This window comes from Neodiprion fabricii, chromosome 6 (assembly GCF_021155785.1).
Source record: "Neodiprion fabricii isolate iyNeoFabr1 chromosome 6, iyNeoFabr1.1, whole genome shotgun sequence".
NCBI classification, from domain to species: Eukaryota; Metazoa; Arthropoda; class Insecta; order Hymenoptera; family Diprionidae; genus Neodiprion; species Neodiprion fabricii.
Genome location: NC_060244.1, coordinates 2,841,669 through 2,864,356, shown reverse-complemented (window position 1 = coordinate 2,864,356; position 22,688 = coordinate 2,841,669). Strand labels below are relative to the sequence as shown.

The 22,688-nt window shown below is 38.4% G+C and overlaps 2 protein-coding genes across 3 annotated transcripts in view; both read left to right on the top strand.

Moving 5' to 3' along the window:
* Positions 1 to 218: 218 nt before the first annotated feature.
* LOC124185632 (DNA topoisomerase 3-beta-1) lies at positions 219 to 7,309 on the top strand. Its single transcript, XM_046576564.1, has 14 exons — positions 219 to 483; positions 594 to 736; positions 992 to 1,186; positions 1,264 to 1,431; positions 1,720 to 1,848; positions 3,525 to 3,643; positions 3,722 to 3,922; positions 4,018 to 4,222; positions 4,529 to 4,711; positions 4,796 to 5,005; positions 5,078 to 5,295; positions 5,378 to 5,602; positions 5,704 to 5,965; positions 6,494 to 7,309. Exons 1-14 carry the CDS (start codon positions 393 to 395, stop codon positions 6,698 to 6,700), a joined length of 2,556 nt encoding a protein of 851 aa, XP_046432520.1. The 5' UTR covers positions 219 to 392; the 3' UTR covers positions 6,701 to 7,309.
* Positions 7,310 to 10,055: 2,746 nt separating this feature from the next.
* The window catches only part of LOC124185631 (lutropin-choriogonadotropic hormone receptor), a 19,595-nt gene continuing 6,962 nt past the window's right edge, over positions 10,056 to 22,688 (top strand). The window contains exons 1-12 of one of the 2 annotated variants that reach the window (XM_046576563.1): positions 10,056 to 10,832; positions 19,709 to 19,780; positions 19,894 to 19,965; positions 20,066 to 20,134; positions 20,226 to 20,369; positions 20,517 to 20,657; positions 20,782 to 20,847; positions 21,101 to 21,244; positions 21,339 to 21,410; positions 21,493 to 21,785; positions 22,257 to 22,376; positions 22,478 to 22,672. In XM_046576563.1, the coding sequence (XP_046432519.1) occupies positions 10,579 to 10,832; positions 19,709 to 19,780; positions 19,894 to 19,965; positions 20,066 to 20,134; positions 20,226 to 20,369; positions 20,517 to 20,657; positions 20,782 to 20,847; positions 21,101 to 21,244; positions 21,339 to 21,410; positions 21,493 to 21,785; positions 22,257 to 22,376; positions 22,478 to 22,672 (1,642 nt within the window). In that variant the 5' untranslated portion in view covers positions 10,056 to 10,578. Of the gene's footprint in view, positions 10,833 to 19,708; positions 19,781 to 19,893; positions 19,966 to 20,065; positions 20,135 to 20,225; positions 20,370 to 20,516; positions 20,658 to 20,781; positions 20,848 to 21,100; positions 21,245 to 21,338; positions 21,411 to 21,492; positions 21,786 to 22,196; positions 22,377 to 22,477; positions 22,673 to 22,688 lie in introns of both variants that reach the window. The other variant, XM_046576562.1, reaches the window with a different exon arrangement.

The window sequence follows — 22,688 nt, the reverse complement described above, 5'->3', positions numbered from 1 at the left end:
CCGTTTCGCAAATCCTAACCCAATTCTGACTCGACTTCAACTCAACTCCGACCCAATGACAACTCGGAGCCGGCTCCGAGCAGACCTTAAATTGCTGTAAATGCGCTAAATTAAATCACTAAAAATTTCAAGCTCACGCCTCATGATCCCAGACTTGACTTTGCACTCATAGTACGTAGAAAGAGAGAGAATAAGAATCCCGTACTCATCAGCATCCACTCTGTAGGATCTGCAACAAACTTCACACACAGCCGATGCCGACGGCGCGAGGAGGGGATTGGAACTCGTGCCGGGATTCTAATGTGCGTAGATGTGCCCGGTGACATAAAAGTGGAATTTCGAGAATTTGAAAACATCTGTCTAGAATTATCGCGCTATTTAATCGACCCAGAATGAAGACTGCATTAATGGTAGCCGAAAAACCGTCCCTTGCCGCATCACTTGCCGGTATATTGAGCAATGGACGGTGCTCTGCTAGAAAAGGTAGGTTAGAAGTCAATTTCATACTTTGAAGACCTGTAACGTAGCCAATAAACGTGTGAACGCCTTTTAACCGTTCATATATTATTCTGTCTTAAATGTCTTAAACACAGGCTTAAATGGCTCATGTTCTGTTCACGAATGGACTGGACCATTCAAATCTGAAACTGTGAATTTTAAAATGACATCTGTCTGCGGGCACGTTATGAGTCTGGATTTCAACGGAAAGTATAATAATTGGGACAAAGTTGATCCTGTAAGTATCAAAAATCTTTTTACTCGGGGCCTTGGGACGCACAGTGAGAATAAATTCATATTTTTGTGAAAATCGTAAATACAGACGTGAGGTTGCTCATGAAGGTTTGCTAAAAATTAGTCTTTGAAATAAAAGAAAAATGATTAGATAAATCAATTTCTGAAAAGTTTTCTCAATGTACGTCATTTAAAAATCATGAAAAGATACACATTGTGTAATATTGTTGAATATTCGTTTCCTGTATCAATATTTTAGGTAGAATTATTCTCTTGTCCAACTGAAAAAAAAGAAGCAGTTCCAAAGCTGAAGATTCCTTATTTTCTTGCTAAAGAAGGAGCTAATTGTGATTACTTAATATTATGGCTGGATTGTGACAAGGAAGGTGAAAACATTTGTTACGAAGTTATTTATGCTGTTCAACAAGGACTACACCGAGAGCTGGATCCAAATGTATTTTACCTATTTCATTTATTGGGATAATTTCAGATTAAGAAAAAACATTCTTTGATATCCTCATCTTTATCTAGAACATATGGAGAGCTCATTTTTCGGCCATCACAGAGAAGGATATTAAAGCTGCATTAGCAAATCTCGGTAAACCGAATGAAAATGAAGCACGGAGTGTAGATGCACGGCAAGAACTTGATCTGCGCATTGGATGTGCGTTCACACGTTTTCAAACCAAATTTTTCCAGGTACGAGTCGCTTTTTTTTTCTCCAAACACAAACATGCTAAACGACAATCAATCCATACATTTGATTTGCAAAACTGCAACCAAAGGTGTCATTGATATATGTCAGGATAATCTTTGAGGCTGTGTCCTGATGAAATTCCAATTATGACGAGCTGAAACAATGATTTGCCAACCAATAATAGCTATTTATTGAAATCATCACTGCATATACTTGAATTACAATCACTTATGTAACTAATTACACTGTATATTCGGTATCTCATACAATACAATGAATATCTACTCTAGGGAAAATATGGAGACTTGGATGCATCGCTCATATCATATGGTCCGTGTCAAACACCAACGCTTGGCTTTTGTGTTCAGAGGCATGACGAAATTCAAACGTTCAAACCAGACCCATACTGGGTTGTTCAGGTACTTTTTTTTCATTCATTAAAGATTTTATCATTACAACGATATATTAAATGAGCCACTTTGTTGTCGTTGGAAAAAACGAATGTATTATAGGCTGAAGCATCTATTCGTTTTCCATTATCATATCCGTTCAAAATCTTTTTTTTTGTCTAGGTTACTTTTTTTTTTTATCAGATTTGATACATTTGTTAGTATTCTCAAGCAATGTAATGATGGTAAATTCCATAGTTTTTATACAGAATAAATATTTAATCAATTCTAGACTATAATATCTTTTCTTAAGTAACTCAGGTACAGAACTTCATTTTCATTTTTCATTTTATCACTCCTCTCCTGACATTGAATGTGACTTACAGAAACTTGTACTGTAATGGAGAGCAAATTATCAAACTGAAAACACTCCAGAAAGATTTAGTTGGGTTTACAGTCATAGCATTTGCCAAGTAAAAACATTAATTTCAATCCCCAACAATAACTAAGATGAGCGCTCTTGAAATTAATACCCATGTTTTTCAAACATCAACGTAGTCCATCATAAATTGCATCAGATGACAGGGTGGCCACCCGTCTGGAAAACCGGGAAAACCGGGAAATGTCAGGGAATTTTGTATGTCAGGGAAAAGTCAGGGAAATGTCAGGGAATTTTTTGGTTGGTCAGGGACTTTTTATAGAACTCACGGATTTCAAAAGCTTTGTCCATAAAATTGAGATGCTATCAACGCGTCGTCACAATTTTTCTTCTCTTCTTATTGACGATTATAAGCTTAGTTGTTGATTGTCACAGGAATTCAGTAGTACGAGCAGACATCGGTTTGATTTATCTATGGCCGTCACTGCGTGTGGAGACGCAAGTTCACCGACGCCTAATAGTCTAGAAAAAACGAAGCCACAGGTTTCTGGCAATAACTTAAAAAGTAAAAGCGCTAGCGAAAATTTCAAAAAGATTCTTAAAGAGGAGGAAATTTCCAATAAAAAAGTACAAACACCCGGAATTCTAACTTCAGTATTAGTAATTTTAATTTAACGCTGAACATAGGGCTCTGCGCAACTGTTACGGCATAGACGCGCCGCGTCTAGACAGTACACCGCATAAAATAATTGTTTTGCTGTATTAAATATCAATTTAAAAATTTGGATAAATTGTGACGTATTTTTAACGCTTAAAAGAAAAATGTCCCGTTGGAAAAAAATTTTTAAGTTTATTTTTCAAAAAGTTACACATTCGTTAATTAGTCATAATTCTTCGAACCTCGATTTTCATTGCAAACAGCATAAATGTTCAAATAATAGCTCTAAAAATATTTCGCTTCTTGGAGCCCCTTCTTAAACCATATACTTAACAAGACCAAACAAATGGAAATTTCCATTTTTTGTCAACTTTCAAAAATCATAATGAACGGAATGAACAACTTTTCAAAACTGATATAACTTTAATATATTTGGCCATACTTTACCTAGGTTACTATAGTTTTTAGTGATTTCTGCACAAATTGTGCATCAAAATGTTAGGGAAAAATAATGATTTTAGTCAGGGAAAACCGGGAAATGTCAGGGAATTCCGTGAGCGGAATTGAGTGGCCACCCTGGATGAAAGAAGAATTTTTTATAATTTTCCTTAATCTTTTGTGTTTGATTTACTCAAAGTCATCTGAATCGAATCGATCATAATGCTGCAGGTTACCGTGAAATCCTCGGATGGGCAAGATGTTGTATTAAACTGGAATCGAGTAAGATGCTTTGATAAAGAAATTGCTAATATATTTTTGGCCCAAGTTAAGGAACACGCCCATGCTAGGTAATTAAGTACAAACATGTGAGCATCTGAAAGTACAGACTAAATTTAAATGTATTTTGAAACACAATCAATTTTCAGGATAGTGAGCATAATTAGTACAGAAAAATCTAAAACACGACCAATAGCTCTCAACACAGTAGAATTAATGCGAGTTGCTAGCTCTGGATTGGGCATGGGACCACATCATGCCATGCAAATAGCTGAGCGGCTTTATACTCAGGGGTACATTAGTTATCCAAGAACAGAAACGACTTCATATCCAGAAAATTTCGACCTGTTGTAAGCTGTTGCTTTCGTAATATTAATTTAATAATTAATTTACGAAATAATTGAGTTGTGAAGTATCCTAAACATGAAATTATGTTACTCTTTAGAGCAACACTAAAGCAGCAACAAAACAGTTCTGAATGGGGTGAAGATGTACGGAAAATATTATCAACAGGAATGAACAGGCCTAAAAAAGGGCATGATGCTGGTGACCACCCGCCAATTACACCCATGAAAAGTGCATCTAGAAACGAACTTGATGGTGACGCCTGGAGATTATATGATTACATTACGCGTCATTTCATTGCTTCGGTATGGTAATTTGTACTCAAATAATGGTAGAGATTCTTTACAGAGTTTTTGAGAGAAGGAAGAATGGAGTATTCGAAACAAAGAATCTTTTGAAATCACACAGGAGTTTCATGAAATTTTGAGTGACTGTTACTGACTTTGTAATTCAAAAAAGTATCAATGATGAATTTTGCATCACAATGACAGCTAATACAAGTATTCAAATCAAACTCAAGAAAAATTCTAATCAATTTTCTCATGTAATTAATCATAATCGATGGCCTCTTGGCTTTTGATTGCAATTGATTGTGAACTGTCTATTCAAAGGTCGCATTCGACTGTAAATACCTGAGCACTACGGTCAAGTTTGAAATTGGAACGGAAATATTTACTGCTGTCGGCAAGACATTGCTAGATCCTGGATATACTACAGTTCTTACGTGGCAGGCATTTGGAGCTAACGAAACTCTTCCAAAATTCACGAGTGGTGAAAACGCCAATATTCACGAAGTTGGTATTACTATTCTTGTCCTTCGGTACTCTGCTCTGTGGAAATTACAGCTTAACCTTGTTATTTTTTTGTTTTTTTTTTAGGTAAAACTACTCGAATGCTATACTCAACCTCCAGATCATCTCACTGAGGCAGAACTCATTTCACTAATGGAAAAGCATGGAATTGGAACCGATGCCTCTATCCCTGTACACATTAACAACATATGCATACGTAATTATGTTACTGTTACAGCAGGCAGAAGGCTCATTCCTACGCCGCTGGGTATAGTTTTAGTTCACGGTTATCAAAAAGTAAGTGGGCAATTAGTTGAAAACATAATAGTGAATGTGTGCCAATTTTGTTGTATCTGAAACTTTTTACAGATAGATCCCGAATTGGTTTTACCTACAATGAGGTCCGCAGTTGAAGAACAATTGAATTTAATTGCACAAGGTAGAGCGGACTTCCATGCTGTTTTACTGCATACAGTTGAAATATTTAAGCAAAAGTTCACTTACTTTGTACAAAGTATAGATGGAATGGATCAATTATTTGAAGTCTCATTTTCACCTCTTTCTGCATCCGGTAAATCGCATTCGAGGTATTCAAAACTCATTTTGCTCCGTAAACCTAAATTGTGAATTTGTGAACTTCACGTAATTGATCAATTTAATTTTATGCAGATGTGGAAAGTGTCGACGATATATGAAATACATACAAACGAAACCGTCTCGCATGCACTGCTCTCAGTGTAACGAGACATACAATTTGCCTCAAAATGGAAACATTAGAATCTATAAAGAACTGAAATGCCCGTTGGATGACTTTGAACTGCTCTCATGGTCAACTGGAGCTAAGGGAAAAAGCTATACATTTTGTCCGTATTGTTATAACAACCCTCCATTCAGGTAATACTACAATATTGCAGATCAACTTTAATAATACACGAAATGCGATTTTATGTAATTTATCACAATTATTTTTTGATTGTTATCTCTTATTGAAACAGGGATATGAAACGGGGAATGAGCGGGTGTAATTCTTGCACACATCCAACATGCCCACACGGAATGTATAATAATGGTATCTCCAGTTGCTTAGAATGTGAAACAGGCATTCTAGTACTAGATCCATCAGCAGCACCGAAATGGAAACTCGGTTGCAATCGATGCGACGTTATAATCCATTTGTTTGACGATGCGCACCGAGTTAGTGTAGAATCCGACATCTGCGATTGTGGAGCTCAGCGTGTCACAGTGGAATATAAACAGGTAACACGAAATGTGCCGCACATTGGCAGCAAACCTGACATTTGCTACATTTTGAATTTAGTGGTCTCCGATGCTTAATGGCAGTAAGAATAACTGGGAAGTTGGAAATATTATGCCGAGATTTGAATCGAAACAAAAACCGTCTCTTAGTTATGCTCCCAAGATGAATTTACCTCGTATAATTTAACGCACATTCGCCAACATAAATATTTGACCGAGGATGAAGAAAGCGTATTATTTTTAACAAGAATAAACATTGGTTTAATTTCGTTCTTCGTATTCACCACATATAATGTGTGCAAGCTACTCATTGCATATACTGGATAATTGACATTCGTTTTTCTCTATCATTTCTGATGAAAGTTAACAAAAAACGTGTTAAAACGTTAGCAAGTTGAGAATCAGAGAATGAATAATGTGCCACCTTCTTCTCTGCCAAAATATTTTTCAGTTATTTTCGGTCTTTAAGTCACAGTTATTCTATATTAAGCAGATCTACAAGGTTTGATTAATTTTTATTTATTTCAGGACAAAAGTAAGCTACCTAATGAAACAACGGAGTTGACAGGATGCGTTTTTTGCACACCAGCTTTTGTTGCACTTGTCGAAAAATACAGAGCTGTTGCGTCTAGGCCAGTTACAGGCCGGTCACGGGGACACAGCAGGGGTCGTGGTCGAGGCAAACCCCGTCCTCCCAAAGATAGGATGGCGCAGCTGGCAGCCTACTTTGTGTAACAAATTGTTGCAAAAGAATAATAGCCTGATTCCATCTGGTTGGAGGGTACTTGATACCTGAACGCTAAATAGAAAAACATTTTTCGGGGGTACCAAAGTTTGGAATAGAGAAGATGCCCAACTTTTAACAACGACACATCATTGTCAGGTAGGACCTTGATTGATCTTCAGGCTGAGGGAAGCCAGGTTACTTTCATTTGAATCAGGAGTCTGTCAGCTATTTATCTATTTTCTCAGATCGATGAATTTTAACATTACCCTTAGGTATTAATCTCGCTGTACGCAACACCACATAGAACTCGAAACTTTTTTTTTTATTATATTCTGATAGTAATTTATTTATGTTAGGTTCACCTTTCACACCATAACAAACGATTTGTAGATCAATAATATACGAGTATCTAGACAGATACGTATTAATATTGCCATGAATGAAGTTTAATTGGGATGTATTTTGAAATTGAAAATATATGCTGCTTAGGTAGATTTTACTTTATTTTCAGTGCAATTTTTACAACGTTGCTGATAACGTTTCAACAATTCGCTTTAAGATCGGAAGTTATTTAATAATTTAAAGTTTCGGTAATAAAAGAATGTCTGAGATATGAATTGTTTAACTGTATTGCCAATGATTCCCGACTCCACCCTAACTTCGTCAAAGCTGTCGGAATCGTAATTTCGATTTAACTTCGAGTAAGCTTCCGTTGGGATTTCATCTCTATATACAGTAGCTCGTTGGTTCGTTCTACCGTAATATCTGGGTAACGTTCCCGTTCGAGTACCCCTCGAGTTCTTAAGATATTTCATTGTCAGTTTATGCTCGCTGTAATGCTTTTGTCCCAGTTTTCGTTCTACGGTAAAATCAATTTTGGTCTTTGCAAGTGTTGCAACGCGTATGAGTCAGCTGCGCCGGGTCACAGCGGGGTGGAACAGCGAGAGTCTAGCTGTACTCGACCCGTGTCGCAATTTCGAATCTTCGTAGACCAGGATTTCTGATTCATACGTATAACGTGTTACCGTGTATGTGCGCATGTGAAAATTTTCTAACATCAATTAATCGCTTCGAGTTAAATGGTGACGATACGGCATATAATTAGAACATTATCAAGGGCGAAAAGCAGGGGTCAATTCCTGGAGCCGACGTGTAAAAAGTCGGTCGCACGCGGGTCGCGTCCGAGGATTTCCGATGACCCAAAGACTAATTCCTAAATGTACACTTCGCTGCAGTGATTCTGAGCAGTTATTTTTCGACGAGTCTGTTACGTTGGTAATGCCGAATCACTCAGCCTGCAACACCACCGCCGGCGTCCCGCAATGCAAGCTCATCATCAATATTTATAAACATAACTGTCGCTTGTTTGTATTTTTGGGCAGCGTTCTGTGCACTGATCTATAGAGATCAATAGTTCTATGCATCGTGCCCAGTGGTCCTGGAAATATTCTTGAATTTTTTTTGTGTCCTGGAAATATCGTATTTTTAAGCTCTGCTGCGAATGATATATTTAGGCCGTGTTCGAAAATTGACTGACAGTACTGTCAGCAATCTTTTATCTCTTTTGCGCTGCCGAGTTCATGGAGAGCTCTGTCTCTGTCCCAGGGAATTTTTAGTACTGGCAGTCAATTTACGAACATGGCCTTATTTGTGTTCACTGAGTAACTATTTTTAAAAAGTGTATTCCCCAGTGTTGCCAACTCAGTAGTTTTTCCATTAAATCTGGTTGTTTTTATTCTGGGACGGTAGAAAAAATTCACTTTTAGTGGTTAGTAGATTTTGTCAGTGGTATGGTTGGTCATCAGTTTTTACACGTTTTAATTCCTTAATCATCAGATGACAGCATAAAAGTAAATCTTTTTTCCTTTTTTTCTTATGGATGTTACAATTTACATCAATAATAAATATTTGTGTTCTAATAACAGTAAAGTTTATTTGTTTTTTCTTTTTTTATTCGATTTTATTAGCGGTATATTGACGTCCAATGCTAATGTTATATTACCATGTATTATAAAGTAATAATTAGATCCAAATTCTATTATAGATATTCATGTAATACATACAAATAAGATAATTATTTTTAGGCAAATATTCGCGCGTTAAATTGAAATAAAATTTTTAATACAGTCCACCAGGGGCAAGCTTAGTGGTTTTTCAGTGGCATTGATTGGTCGTCTTAGTGGGAGAGAATTCAGAGTGTTAGCAACACTGGGATTCCCGTCTGGAATTGCATTTTTCATTTTACTCTGTCAACATGTGTAGTAGAAATAACGTATATCTCGTACGTCGCGTCGATTATGTACAGTGCCCTTTGCATTCGTGTATCAAAGTGACTTTTCATTACCGAGGGGGCAACAATATTCTAGCGTTACGAAAATGAGGACCGCGTAAGGGGAATGACTAGTTACGAGGTGGTCCAGATTTGAATTTTGACGATGAAAATCAGTTGGCCGAATTCGTCAGTCCGGAAATAAACGCCGAGTAGAGAGGACGTACGAGAATCGCGCTCCGCAGATTTTGAGTTGGTCCTCTACCTTCTGGATCCTACGCTCTAGCCCCGCTACCTGATGAATCACGACTTTCAGGACTAGCGCTCCGTAGTTCCGACTGTCCAGGTCCTTTACCTGGTGAAGCTCGACTTTCAGGACTAGCGCTCCGTAATACCTGCGCTCTAGGTCCTCTACCTGCTAAATTTTGACTTCCCGGACTACCGCTCCGTATTTTCTGCGCTCTAGGTCCTCTATCTTCGTGAGCCTTAATTTCCAGGACTAGCGCTCCGTAGTTCCCGTTGTCCAGGTCCTTTTTTTTTGTTTTTTATTTCTCCCGAATGTCCTGAAAATTTAATGTCCCTGAATTTGTTATGGATTTTCTCCCGGGCACCGAGCTATCGTTACGTTTTGTCCACAAATAATTTATCCAGTTCCGCGGCTGGCCGGCGGTGGCGCTGCGGGTTGATTCGACATTGCCAACGTAACCGTCTCGTCGATGAAATCAGTTGTCTCAGAATCTGTGCGACCAAGTGTACATACATATCGCAACGAGATGGTGACGAAGCAGCGGCGGTAACGTTCCCCTTCTCAAACGTAGCAGGGGCGCTTGATGACGTCAGACGCGGGAAACGTCGATGGTCGGGTACGATGCGTCGCGTGCCGCTCGCGGAGAGAGCGAAAATCCCGAGTTGAACGACTGCCCGGAGTCGCGACTACCGTCCGCAACTCTTGATCGTTCAGCGTTCTATCGCTCAGGGTACGCATAATGTATACAGCTGCGTACAGCTCGGATGGCGGTGGGGCGATTAGAACTGAGAGCCCGCGCTCACATGCGTAGTTCGCTCGGCCGTCAGTCAAAGAGTCGGTCGGTTCTCCGCAGGAATAGTTCGCGGTAGCGGACGGAGCAAGCTGCAAGCAGACGCGCTATTCCCATTCCTTCGGCTTCCAGCCTCCAGCGTCTCTCCGTATTTCACAGAGCACACGCGCCCGCGCCCAGTAGCCTCGCGACAAGAGGGTGAAACGGCGACGGCGGCGGTGGCGGTTATCTTTTATTTTTTTGCATACTTAGTTGTGGGTGGCGCCGCACCGTCGTTTCATTCCGACTTGGCGTCAGCTCGTGTCGGTCGGTCGTCGTTTGCATCGTCGGTGACTGACGCGTGTTGGGACATACTTATAATGCCGCCGAACGAGGGTAACAGGGCCATGGAATTATCCTCGTCGCGAGTGATAATACACGCGTGAACACGCTGATGCGTGCATGCGTGCGTGCGTGCATGCGTGCCTATGTGCCGCCGTGTGATGCATTCGGTGTGCGGTGGTAGAAGGTAGTGGCTGCAGGCGAGGAGGAGGACAGGAGTCGTCCGTCCCCTTCTGGAGCGAGGCCGGCGTCCGGCAGCATGAGCCCACGGCGCTCGGCTGCAGCTGTCACTTTTATACTTTCGTTGTTATTGTTATTATCACTGTTGTTGTCGATCGGCAATAACGGATGCTCGGCTCATTCGGAGCGCACGGCACCCTCGCAGGTTTCCCTGGATCGCTGCAACGCCACCGCTGACGGTAGAGAGTTTCTCTGCCGTGGGGCGGGTTTCGACACGATACACGAACCGCTCGGATCAGCAACCCTTTCGCACTCCGTCAACCTCACCAAGATGTAAGTCGCTTCTGTAATCTAATTACACCGAATTCGTTTGGTACGAAATCACCTCCCTCTTCCAATCCTCTTCCTCCTAGTCTAACTACACACGCATCAACCTCTAATTCCCGCCTTATTTTGTATCAACTACTCGACTCCCCGACGGGATCTGTAAGATTGCAACTCACTTCGAGACCTTTATTAATTAATTCCCGGCGTTTTCCTTTACTTGAAAGCTTAACCATATCCGTAAAGCATACGTGCACGCGTATCGTTCTACGCATGTGTGTATCTATGTGGTACGCATGCACATACGTGTGAATCGAATGCGGCGAAGCTGAGCCTCGAGATTCGCTACGAATGCACCTGCGGGACTACTTTGGATCCCGGTCTAACTTTACTCCCCGATTTCTGTAGCCTTACAGCAGGAGGTCAGAGTTGGGTCAAAAGGTCGTAGACCCCCCCGGAAGCCTCAGGTACATTACAAATTAATAACCGGCTGCTACCGACGCTGCTCAGAAATTGTTTCGACTCCCTCGAGATTTTCCTTAGATTTTTGCTCCGTCTACTCCATACCGACTTTTCACGGTTTTACACCGCGGCAACACGGCAGGCAAAGACTCACCACCGATCGTTAACGATTTTTCAAACCGTTATACTTACCTTCAGATCTACGCTCACGGGGAGAGTACACAATTCACCACATTAAAAAGGGATCGATCAATAATCTTATTCCACGCGGTAGCACGCGCTGTGTTATTAATCATCCCTCGCAAGTCTTGCAGTGAATTTATTATGCGTCGTGCGAATATTAGCACAAAAATATTCTGCGTAAAGAAATCTGTGTGTTTGTGTGCGTGTGTAGTTTAGATTAGGCAGGGTCCTTCCTATTGTGTGTTGGCCGGGAGATATAAAGAAGTAAATTGAGAAAAAAAGGGACAGAAGAGTCCGCATTTAGGAACAACTCGCACGGGGTTTCGCGTATTATAGTTATAACATAGCCGGGCCAACGGAAGGTCGGAAGCAACTCGCGAGATGTTTTATGATATTTTTTATACGCTGCCAGACCTCCCGCACGTGTAAATATAGGTATAGTTACGATCGGAGTAAAGTAAGGTCCATTATTCGCTGGTAGGCTCTTCCATTCGTGGATACACTTGTGCTAATCCCTTCTCGCTACTAGATTTATTGCCCAAGGGAGTTTAGCCGGTTTTCGCCCCGCATGCCGTAAAGTTATCCTGTATTATCGATCGGACAATCTTTTTCACTCCACGAATTCTCTCGTCGTGCTTATCCGCGAACCATAATTAGGCAACCGTATAGAAACTGTGACACACACACCTTTCCGTGTGCATGGCTTATATTACAGCCCCGATCTTATTCGTAAGAATTTTTATTGTTCTCTTCTGCATTAATGAGACTCAAGTTAGTAACGTTATTGCAACGATTAATGTTTCGGAAATGTCGGAAGTTCAGTAAAGCATAATCGCTTTGCAAAGGCAAGGTTTCAAATCCTTGTAAGTCTACTTTTTATACCGTACCTACTTATCTTTTAGTAAAAAAAAATCGAAATCTCGCATTTTTTTTTTTATACACCATAGGGGGGGAAAAATGGAAAAATATATGTCTGATTTCAGGAATAACCGAAATATTCCAACGGCGTATAATCGCAAACGCGAAACTCCTGCACGTGCCGAAATTCTCAAGAATTTAAACCATCCAAACAGACTGCGTATGAATTCTATTGACTCGGCTCACTCGTCATCGCTTTGCGGATCAAAGATGATCATGATCACTACTAGCTGACTTTCCTTTTCTCTGCATGTAGGCGTTGAAGAAAAAAAATAATGATAATAATAATAACAAGAACAAGCATACGTATATAATATATACAGATGTCGTCTCACTTTGAGATTGCTGTGATCACTGTGCCAAATGCATGGGTATAATACGACTTCAGAGCTTGGTCTGGTATTCTTTTTATTTTCCCCTTTTTCTTTCTTACTCTATTTTGTGGAAACTTAATGGGCTGCGCAGAGTAACTTATTGGTTAGATTTCATCGAGCGATATATACATAAGAAATACATACCTACATATATTGACGCGAAACGGTTATACATATAGGTATATCAAGATTTAGCTTGCACGGGGTGTAAGAGAAGTGTATTTAAAATATTCAAAAAAACTAATGCTCCGTGCGAACTTCACGTCACAGATTGCAAATCGAGCTTTGCGATCTAATTAGAACAGCGCTGAGTCAATTGTGCGTGTTTGTGACTAATTAGCACGTATCTGGTGTTGAGGAGGCGGTTGCAGGTCTCGTTAGTATAGGTATGCAGACAGGATATGCGGTTTTATTCAGTAAATAGTTTACGAAGCTGCAGGCCTTGTTTTGCGGTATAGTTTAAACGTAGTGTAAAACCATCCAACAAGGCGTACAATTACTTCTTACCAATTCCAACGTCGCACTTTGTACATAATATTACCATTTAAATCTGATAAATGAGCAAACGTACGTACAATTATTGCGTGTCACGTTGACATTCGTTTTCGTGAAATTTGAATATAAAGAAAAACGTCACATCCGTATGAATGCGCTTAACGATATATGTAATTTCGTGTTATCGGATCAAAAATCCGGTACATAACTACATTTGTATCGTATCCCTACGTCATGTTTTATGATTTGAAATTCTTTTCGTCTCGACGGCGATCATCAGCTGCGCGTTTCGCGCTGCAGATACCAGAGTTTATGTATAGATTTTATTACCTCGGAGGATTTTTTCCCCACTTTTCATAAGACAATATTACATACGTCAAGGTACCCTAAGCATACATATTTATTCCTAGACTCGATTATATCGCAACGATTCATGCTGAGAAAAAACCGATACTTCACCATTTTCGAATTGGCTTAAATTTAGTAAACCGTAATAAGACAAAAAAAAAAAAACGACAACGTTGCTAACTTCAACATCGTTAGACTCGTTATTACACGCATAGTACAGGGCCCAATTTCTAATTTGCTGCACTTCCTCGTGAGGTGTTGCGACGGGGCTTTCATAGATCGCGAGCTGATACATCATCCTCTGCAAGGATTATACTGTTATATTATACCTATATTCTTCGTGAACCATGTGAGTGTGAATTCTACTAAGCGGCCTCGTCTAGGGTTCGTATCAAACATATACTCGCATATCACGCAGCCCGATTGCTTATCCCCAACGGGTGAATTTCGTTGTTTAAATGGCGCCCGGTAATATCAGGGTAACAAGCGATTAAGGGTAAAAAGCGATGCGTGCAGATACACGCGCGATACAAGCGATTACAATATCTAGTCGAGGTGTAAAAAGGTGCGATGATAATACTTCTTTATACCCTCCCCACCACTCCTCGATTCATTAATTATTAACCCGATATTATACGAAGATTTTCAAAATTACCGACTAGATCTTCGTTTCTCTTTTAATTATTCTATTCCTCGCAGTCTTCTTACATGTTTTCCTTCACGGGACTCGAAAAATTGGTAGAGCAATACTGTTGTTATACAACTTTGGGCTGTTTTGCAGTATGGTATTATATGTTGGTATGTACACATATACGTTATAGGCACGGATTACGTGTAGGTATGCGGATTAAGATCCGTGGGGTGAAATTTGTTGAAAATACATCGCGTTGCGGGGAAATCTTTTTTCTCTTTCTTCTTTCACTCTTTTCACAGCCATTCCGCATCGGTATACGTATACATATATGTATAGATATATCCTTCAGCGTTCGTTGAGCTTCGCCGGAAACTCGGGACCCATGAACGAAAGACGCGTTTTAGATTTATAGCGGTGAGAGACACCGAAAAGAAACTTTAACCGGCTGGAATCAGGGATGTTTTGACACCGCGACTTTAGCAGACCTCTTTATAATATCTGTCCCGTCCCCCGATATATCTATCTACTTCCCATTCCGTCTTTCACGGAGAAACTGTAATTCAAGATTTTTTTTTTGAAATTGGGGCATCGCTCGTCGAACATGTGAGAAAACGAAAAAAAAAAAAAAAATCACCCATCTATCCAGTGGTAAAAATTACCCATAATTTGCCTGTATATAAATAATATAGTTTTGCTGTACTGCGTGTTTTAGCATTTGTTTTTTTTTTTTTTCAAATTCTTTTACAATCAACGCACCGGTCTGCTGTAATAGAGGAACTCCTAAAAATCAGTTCGACAGTGGAATTTTACTGAACTTTGGTCATACGAAGAGTAGCGTAGATTAGACTGATTTCATTCGATTTCATTTTGGCCAGCTTCCAACTCGGTAGCACGCATTGATTTATCGACTCCGCAGTTCTGCTCCCAATCAAATGTATATATTTGTATGTATGTATGTAGATATAAACATTAGCAGTGAATTAACTGTGAGGCGTATTCATAATATCTATTATAGATCCATAATACTGCATATTTTGCCAAATGTCTGCAACAACATCTATTCTGTATTCTTCACATCTCGAATCAGGATACGGTCGGCGATTGTTGCCGATCATGTTATTTTTTTTTCACCTTCCTTCCTTTCTTTTCTTTCTTCGATGTTTATTTATTCATTCATTTATTTTTACTCCTCTGGTCTAGCAGCGGCGGGACATTTCACGATGATTAGAAAACGATACATTTTTTTTTTCTTTTTTTCTTGCGTACGCAATTTCTAAGGTATAGAGAACGAGACTATACGCATCTTTAGGAAAAATATTATCGAGTTTGTACTTTGAGATGTAATTATACAGACAGTTTTTCATGTAATAAGGAAGCTTATAAAGTACAATGAAGTAAGTTATTATACATATACATCAGTTTATATTCAATTACCATTTCCTTTTACGAGAAACGTTCCGCACAGACTGTCGTTGTGTTCTGGTTTTGGGCGGTGACCGAATGATGTATGCTTCGTGAAATTTATCCATGCATATATGCTTTTTGTAAGCAACGCTTAGGCAATCAGGGCAAAGAGAACCTCGTCGTCAATAGTTTTGCTACGTACGTGTAATCTAAAAACCGCGTAAAATCCCGCTGAAATTTGTCAGTCGCGCAGATTTTGTGGAAACAGGGAAATAACATTTGTTGTGTAACGGTTAATTTATTGATACGGAGCGACATATCGCAGGGTTAAAATGAAATAGCTATGTAGGTGTATAAATATCGTACTCATTGTTTGTATACAACGCGAGTGAACAGCTGTTTGGTGCATTTTAACCCTTTGAGCCACAGATTATTGTGCTGAATCGACTTTTGTAAAAATATAGTTTTCTGTAATTTTTGAGGTCGCTAGCTTATACGAATCTGAAATCGGATTTCAAAAATTCGAGATGGCGACTCGAATATGGCGGACGATAATTTTAAACTCGATCGAATACGGTAAAAAAATTCTATGCAGTGGTTTTTGGGGTCGTTGATTAGATTTGCCGTACTGAATTTTTAAAATCCGATTTCAGATTCGTAAAAAATGACCCCAAAAGCTTATAATTTATGTAAAACATGTATACACATAGAGGAGTAACTTTCTAGGAAATGCAATATTCCTTCAAATTTCCCGATTACATGTATTCAATCAATGTGTTCCTAACAACAATAATTTACATTCGCAACAATTACTCTCGAATATTGAAAACCTATTAGTAATCTATCAGAAATAGCAAAAGACCGAATAGAAATATGTCGAAAAGTTCTCTTGATACCCAAAAAGTGTATATAAAATAGGTAGTAAGAATACTTATCACTATGACTGACAGGGTTAGTATCCACGAATTTGATCGAACTTACCGCGTCGATCGAAATTATTTATTGGGTCATCGTTACCACCATTAAATATATGCGTGCACCGCACGTATAACGCGGAACGAGGTACGCGTCATACATAAAACACATTTACACGTGGTTGTAGTAGTGCGGCGATATGTACATTCGTCATTACACACACACACACGTCGCCGAGGTGCGTTGAATCAGTGTTGCAAAAGCCTGTCATGGGTATTATTTTTTTCCCACACAAATATATACATACATATATACACACGCGTGTGCTACGTATGTTTAATTTACCTACATTATAGGCATAGCATGCGCTAGCAGCTAGGCCAGCTGATCTATATAGGCGAGTGAGTTTGAAAGTAGACGGCAGCATATCAAAAGCAAGAGTGAAAGCACCCATGCTTGAACTTGTGCTATTTTTACGTGTATAGGGTGATCCAGAAAACGTTTCCATTTATCCTTGGACATTGTACAATGTCTGCCTGTGTATACATGTATGTATATCGTACACTACTATGATAATCGCCGACGACGACGATGACGAAAATCGGATACGTGATTGTAATTATATGACATACAAAATGTTCAGGTTGTAATCGTCATCATTATTCATCCATGCATTTATGTACGAAAGAAAGTCGATTAGTAAAAAATTTCGTACGTTGCGGATAATATGCGTTAATATTATATTACATATTAATTCTCGATGAATCCCGCCTGTAACTTTACGCACTGCATTCATTTCTATACATATAATATAACGCCGGAGTTCTATATTTTATACGTGAAAAGAGCGCCGGGCCTCTTCAGAGCTAGGTTTTAATTTTATATTTCAGATTGGAACGTCGAGTATTTTTTACTTCCTCTTATTTTGTTTTAATTTGTTTCTCTCTCTCTTTCTCTCTTTTTTTTTCATTTTGTTTTTAATCTTATTTTTCATTGATAGGTAGGTGGATGCGGCTAGTTGAAGGCGAAAGCCCACACGAAAATAGCCTACATGTGTACGTACATACATGCACACGTATGCCTGTATATCTGTATATTTGGCCTCAAAGACAACAAGAAACGCGCAGGAGTATTTAAATGTATGCACTGTATGTGTATGTAGTGTATTATTCGTTACGTTACACAGGTGTGTGTTTAATAGCGCGTTAATCGAAGAATTATTTCGTCTCGACTTAATTCACGTATATTATTATTTAGGTATACGTACGTGTGAAATAAAATGTAGCCGATATATTCAATGTGCATAGATGATGCGTACAAATGATACAAATGTAGAGATAGTGGAACAAATAAATTCAACGAAAATTATTTTAATTTCGGTATATATATCGTATGTATATTTTTGACTGAAATAAAGGTCCAACTATTTGAAACGCTGTATTTTTGCGTGAATTTCAATAGAAAGGATCATGGTCAAGATTCAAGTAAACTTCCTCAAGTTAATTGCAAGTGGAAAAGAATTTTGAAATTGAGAATCTTTATTTCAGGCTCCATTTTCCAGATTTAATCTATATACGCATTATTTCTCGAGTATAATCCTATATATTTAATTTTAAGTCACTTGCGTTAAATTTGTAAAATCGAAACTTTGACCTCACGGTCGTTATACGCGATAGACAAAATATTTTTTTTTAATTTTCACCTTACTCACTTTGTAGCTTTGATTATTTCCTTAAAAATGGTTTGTTTGTTTTTTTCACGCCAAGTTATCCAGTATCAAGCGAAATAGTGTCTGGAAAACCATTATTAGTACATGGCTAGAGATTCAACCTCTGAGTGTCACCTTTCTTAATCTTTAGTCAAAAATTATTGTCTCAATAACTGGAAAATTTAACAGCTGTTCAGAGATTGTCCTTAAAATTCGGTGATCGAATTTATAGTGTTCCTTAAAATGGCAATCGTGTTTTCCCGTCTTGCCAACTCTAGAACTAGAGATTTTTCTCTGTTTTTAAATTATCCTTACGTTCTTTAATACCCAAGTTCAAACAAAAAACGGCGACTCTTATTTGCCTACCTCCACCATCAGAATTACCAAGTTTTTTCACTTGCTACTCATCGTTAGGATCAATAATTTTTTCGGGCACTATTTCACTTGACATTGGATAACTTGACGAGAAAAAATGGTACAGACGTAATAATAGGGGGAAAAAAAAGAACACCACACAAAACGACAAAAAAAAACTGCAAAATGAATAACTTGAAAATCTTTAAAAAAGAAATTCTTGAAAAAAGAAGATTGACTTGCCATATTTGACATTTAAGCGTGACAGTAAAGGTAGGATTACTTGAGAAAATATACGTAGGGAGTAAATCTGGGGAATGGTGTTCGAACCGAAGATTTTCAGTTTCAATATCATTTTCCACTTGGAATTTACGCAAAGTTACAGCGTTTCAAAGTTGGACCTTTCGTCGGCCGATAAAGGAAGGGAGGGGCAGGACATTAATTTTTTCGATTTACGAATGATGTATACGAAATTTACGAGATTGATATGCGTTATCATCTCCGGTCTGATGTAAAGATATATTATACGCATAGCTTCGTTCGAGTCATATAAAACTCATGTTTATCAATGTATATAATACGTATTATGTATATATGTATATACTGATGTATACGTATGTTATTAAACTTCCTGCATAAGGCATTTCTCGTTCCCCCTCAACACATGAACGGTTCTTCATCAATCAGTGTCTATCTGACGCGATAATCAATCACGACACTTTTGGTTTAGTGACAGTTATTAATCTGGACAATGCTATTCCAACGGGTTTACAGTAATTTCCATGCAGAATATCGTATTTATCCGTATGTATGTCATCACGTATGTATTTGTGTATGTATACGTTTTTGTTTATAATTAAGCCTACGTGTAGCAGCAAGAAATATTTTCTTTTTAAATCACGATGTTATCACACGTTATATTTATATTATGTTGGTTTAATAAGAGGTTTCGAAGTGACGCGCAATCCTGATTAATTTTAACATTTCATAATCACCTGTGTATAATCTGGCAAGATTTTATATTTTATTATCATATTTTGTATTCATCCACTTGTGTGAACTCAACTAAATTTATTTTCTTTTGTTACAGCGATTTATCAAGCAACAATATAACTAACATTCCGGCCTTTGCATTTCATCAGTTTTCTACACTTCAAGTTTTGTAAGTATTTCATCGTAAGCCTCGCGGTATGTGAACTGACCCAGTGCTCGCATACCTTACAATGATATTTACACATATTTTCAACACTTGAAAATGTATTATTTTTGCGACAGGTCTTTTCGGCGTAATCATTTGGTTTCAATCAGCATCGACGCGTTTGTTAATTCAACGAATTTAAAAGTGCTGTGAGTAGATTTTTTTCAATTTTCAGGAAGGACGGGGAGCAGATTCATATTATACTACTACATTATTGATTAATTGTGAATTTTCAAATGTTACTTGCAGAGAACTTGACGACAATCTGCTAACAGAAATACCGAGAGCTATCGTACAGCTACAGAACCTCGAGGACTTGTAAGCACAATTATCATTTATCATTAACGGTTTAATGGAACTACGAAATTCTATTACTCGTACTTCTTTGATGCCATATTTCAAATCCAAGGTCGATAACGAATAATCGAATACAAAGGATAGAAGGCGGATTGCTACAGCACTTGGGAAATCTGGAGTCCTTGGATCTGAGAGGAAATCCCATAAAAGAAATACATCCTGATAGCTTTCAGGAACTCAAGAAACTTCGTAAACTGTTAGTATCTGTAACTGGCAAAAAAAAAGTCTATTGGTTTCATTAAACAATTGCGAGTAAAACGCTAAACATGCCTGCCTAGGAATGATTCTATTCTCCGCTATCCAACATTAAATAAACAGCTTGTCTGTATATTTTATCTTTCAGGATTCTGTCCAACGTTAGGGACTTGAAAGAGTTCCCAAATCTGAACGGAACTGGAGCACTGGAATTGCTAAGACTAGATCGCGCTCGACTGAAGGAGGTACCGGCTGGACTTTGTCGAACATGTCCAAAACTTAAGAGTTTGTAAGTTTTGAAATAGGTTTATTTATGCATTGAATCTCATGTATGCGGTATCCCGACAGGTTACACATCAACGGCATATTTATTTATATAATCGTCCAGTTTTATTTTTTCTTTATTTTTTCAGAGACCTGAAGTCCAATTACTTGACACGCATTCCAAATTTGACAGAGTGCAGTGATCTTCGTGTTTTGTGAGTATTTAACAACTCTCTCTCTCTCTGTAATGGTCAGTGGCGATCGAACGGTCGATCATAGCTTTTAGGCCAGTCGATCGCGACACAGCAAAGAAAAATTCATGACTCTGTCAAAAACATATTTCATTCAATTCTGTGGAAAAGATCTGAGATCCGTAGATCGCACAGAGTCTGGACAGTAAACAGTAGATGTTAGATCTGATTAAATTGGCTATTCCTGATCTGTAGTAACTTGAATATCTGTTTTCAGGGACCTGACTAGTAACATGATTTCTTCGTTATCTGGACAACCTTTTAAAAGTCTCTCTGCGCTACATGATTTACTTCTGTCAAATAACAATCTACGATCACTACCAGGAGATGGTTTCGATGGTCTATTCAAATTGCAAGTTCTGTAAGTTTCAGTTTCGATTGATCCAAGAATTGATAAAAGAATTTTCTTAATTTACTTGATGAATAAATCAAAATAAAAATTAAATATGTTACAGAGATCTTGAAAGTAATTACATTGAATACATACATCCGGATACATTCAGAGAGAATAAACACCTTGAAGATCTGTAAGTGTAATATCGAGTTGCGATATAGGAGTGGATCGAATTACCTTGTTGATTATTCTTACACACGATCTTTGTCTTTCAGAAATCTTGGAAACAACATATTTCCAACTTTGCCAACGGCTGGACTTTCTCAGTTACTGCATTTGAAAACGTTCAATAATCCTGCGCTCAAGGAATTTCCAGCACCCGAAATGTTTCCCCGCGTTCAGACTATGGTATTGTCTTATGCTTACCATTGCTGTGCTTTTCTTACCATGGAATTGGACGAACCAATTACCAAATCACCGGTAGAAGAGTCGGTACTTTTTCCTACCAATAATAAATTTGACATGAGTCTTTGGAATTCTAGTCTCACTGATATTTGGCCACAGTTACGTAAGTATAAGTACATAATTTATTATAATTTAGCTGCATGTACAAAACTTTGCACACTCAATACCAAAAGAACGATAGAAAATAGAAGGGTATTACTATAAATATATTATTATTATAAAAATGAAGGGTATTGGTAGTGAAGTTTCATTTGTAATACATTCTTCAGAATCTTTTCATTTATTTTTTTATTCCAATCACACTTAATGCTGCAAAATGTTGGAACATAACATGTTGTTAACAAATATCTTTCGAATATAGAATCAATAATTGCATAGAAGTTCAAAGAAAATCGCAGAAACAAAATTGCTCAGCGTTATAGTAACAACTAATTGAATAAATATGTAACACTTTGGTATTGGTATGAAATTGTTTGGAAAAAGTTTGCAGCACTGAAGTGATGAAATTTTTTAGATAACTTGAGCAACAAATTTGGAACAGAAATAAATGAACTTTGGGATAACTTTGGTTCAGATTTTACATACCCTGGTAACCTGCCTGCCTATGTGGAGGATTATTTTGAGGACCAGGAAGGACGAAGTACGATTCCAAGTCATTTGGCACCGTTGCACGTACAGTGCTTGCCCCAGCCTGGTTTGTTTCTCCACATACCGACCTCTCGGTTCCCTAAGAATTTCGATTCCAGAATACCCGACCCAGGCATTAATTATTTCAACTGTATAATTCAATTCCAGGACCCTTTTTGCCATGTCAAGACTTGTTCGACTGGTGGACCTTGCGCTGTGGAGTTTGGATCGTCTTTCTCCTGGCCATGCTTGGAAACGGCACCGTTGTATTTGTCCTGATCTTTTCAAGGAGTAAGATGGACGTACCAAGGTTTTTGGTATGCAATTTGGCTGCCGCCGATTTCTTCATGGGTGTCTACTTGGGTAAGTGAATTGAACG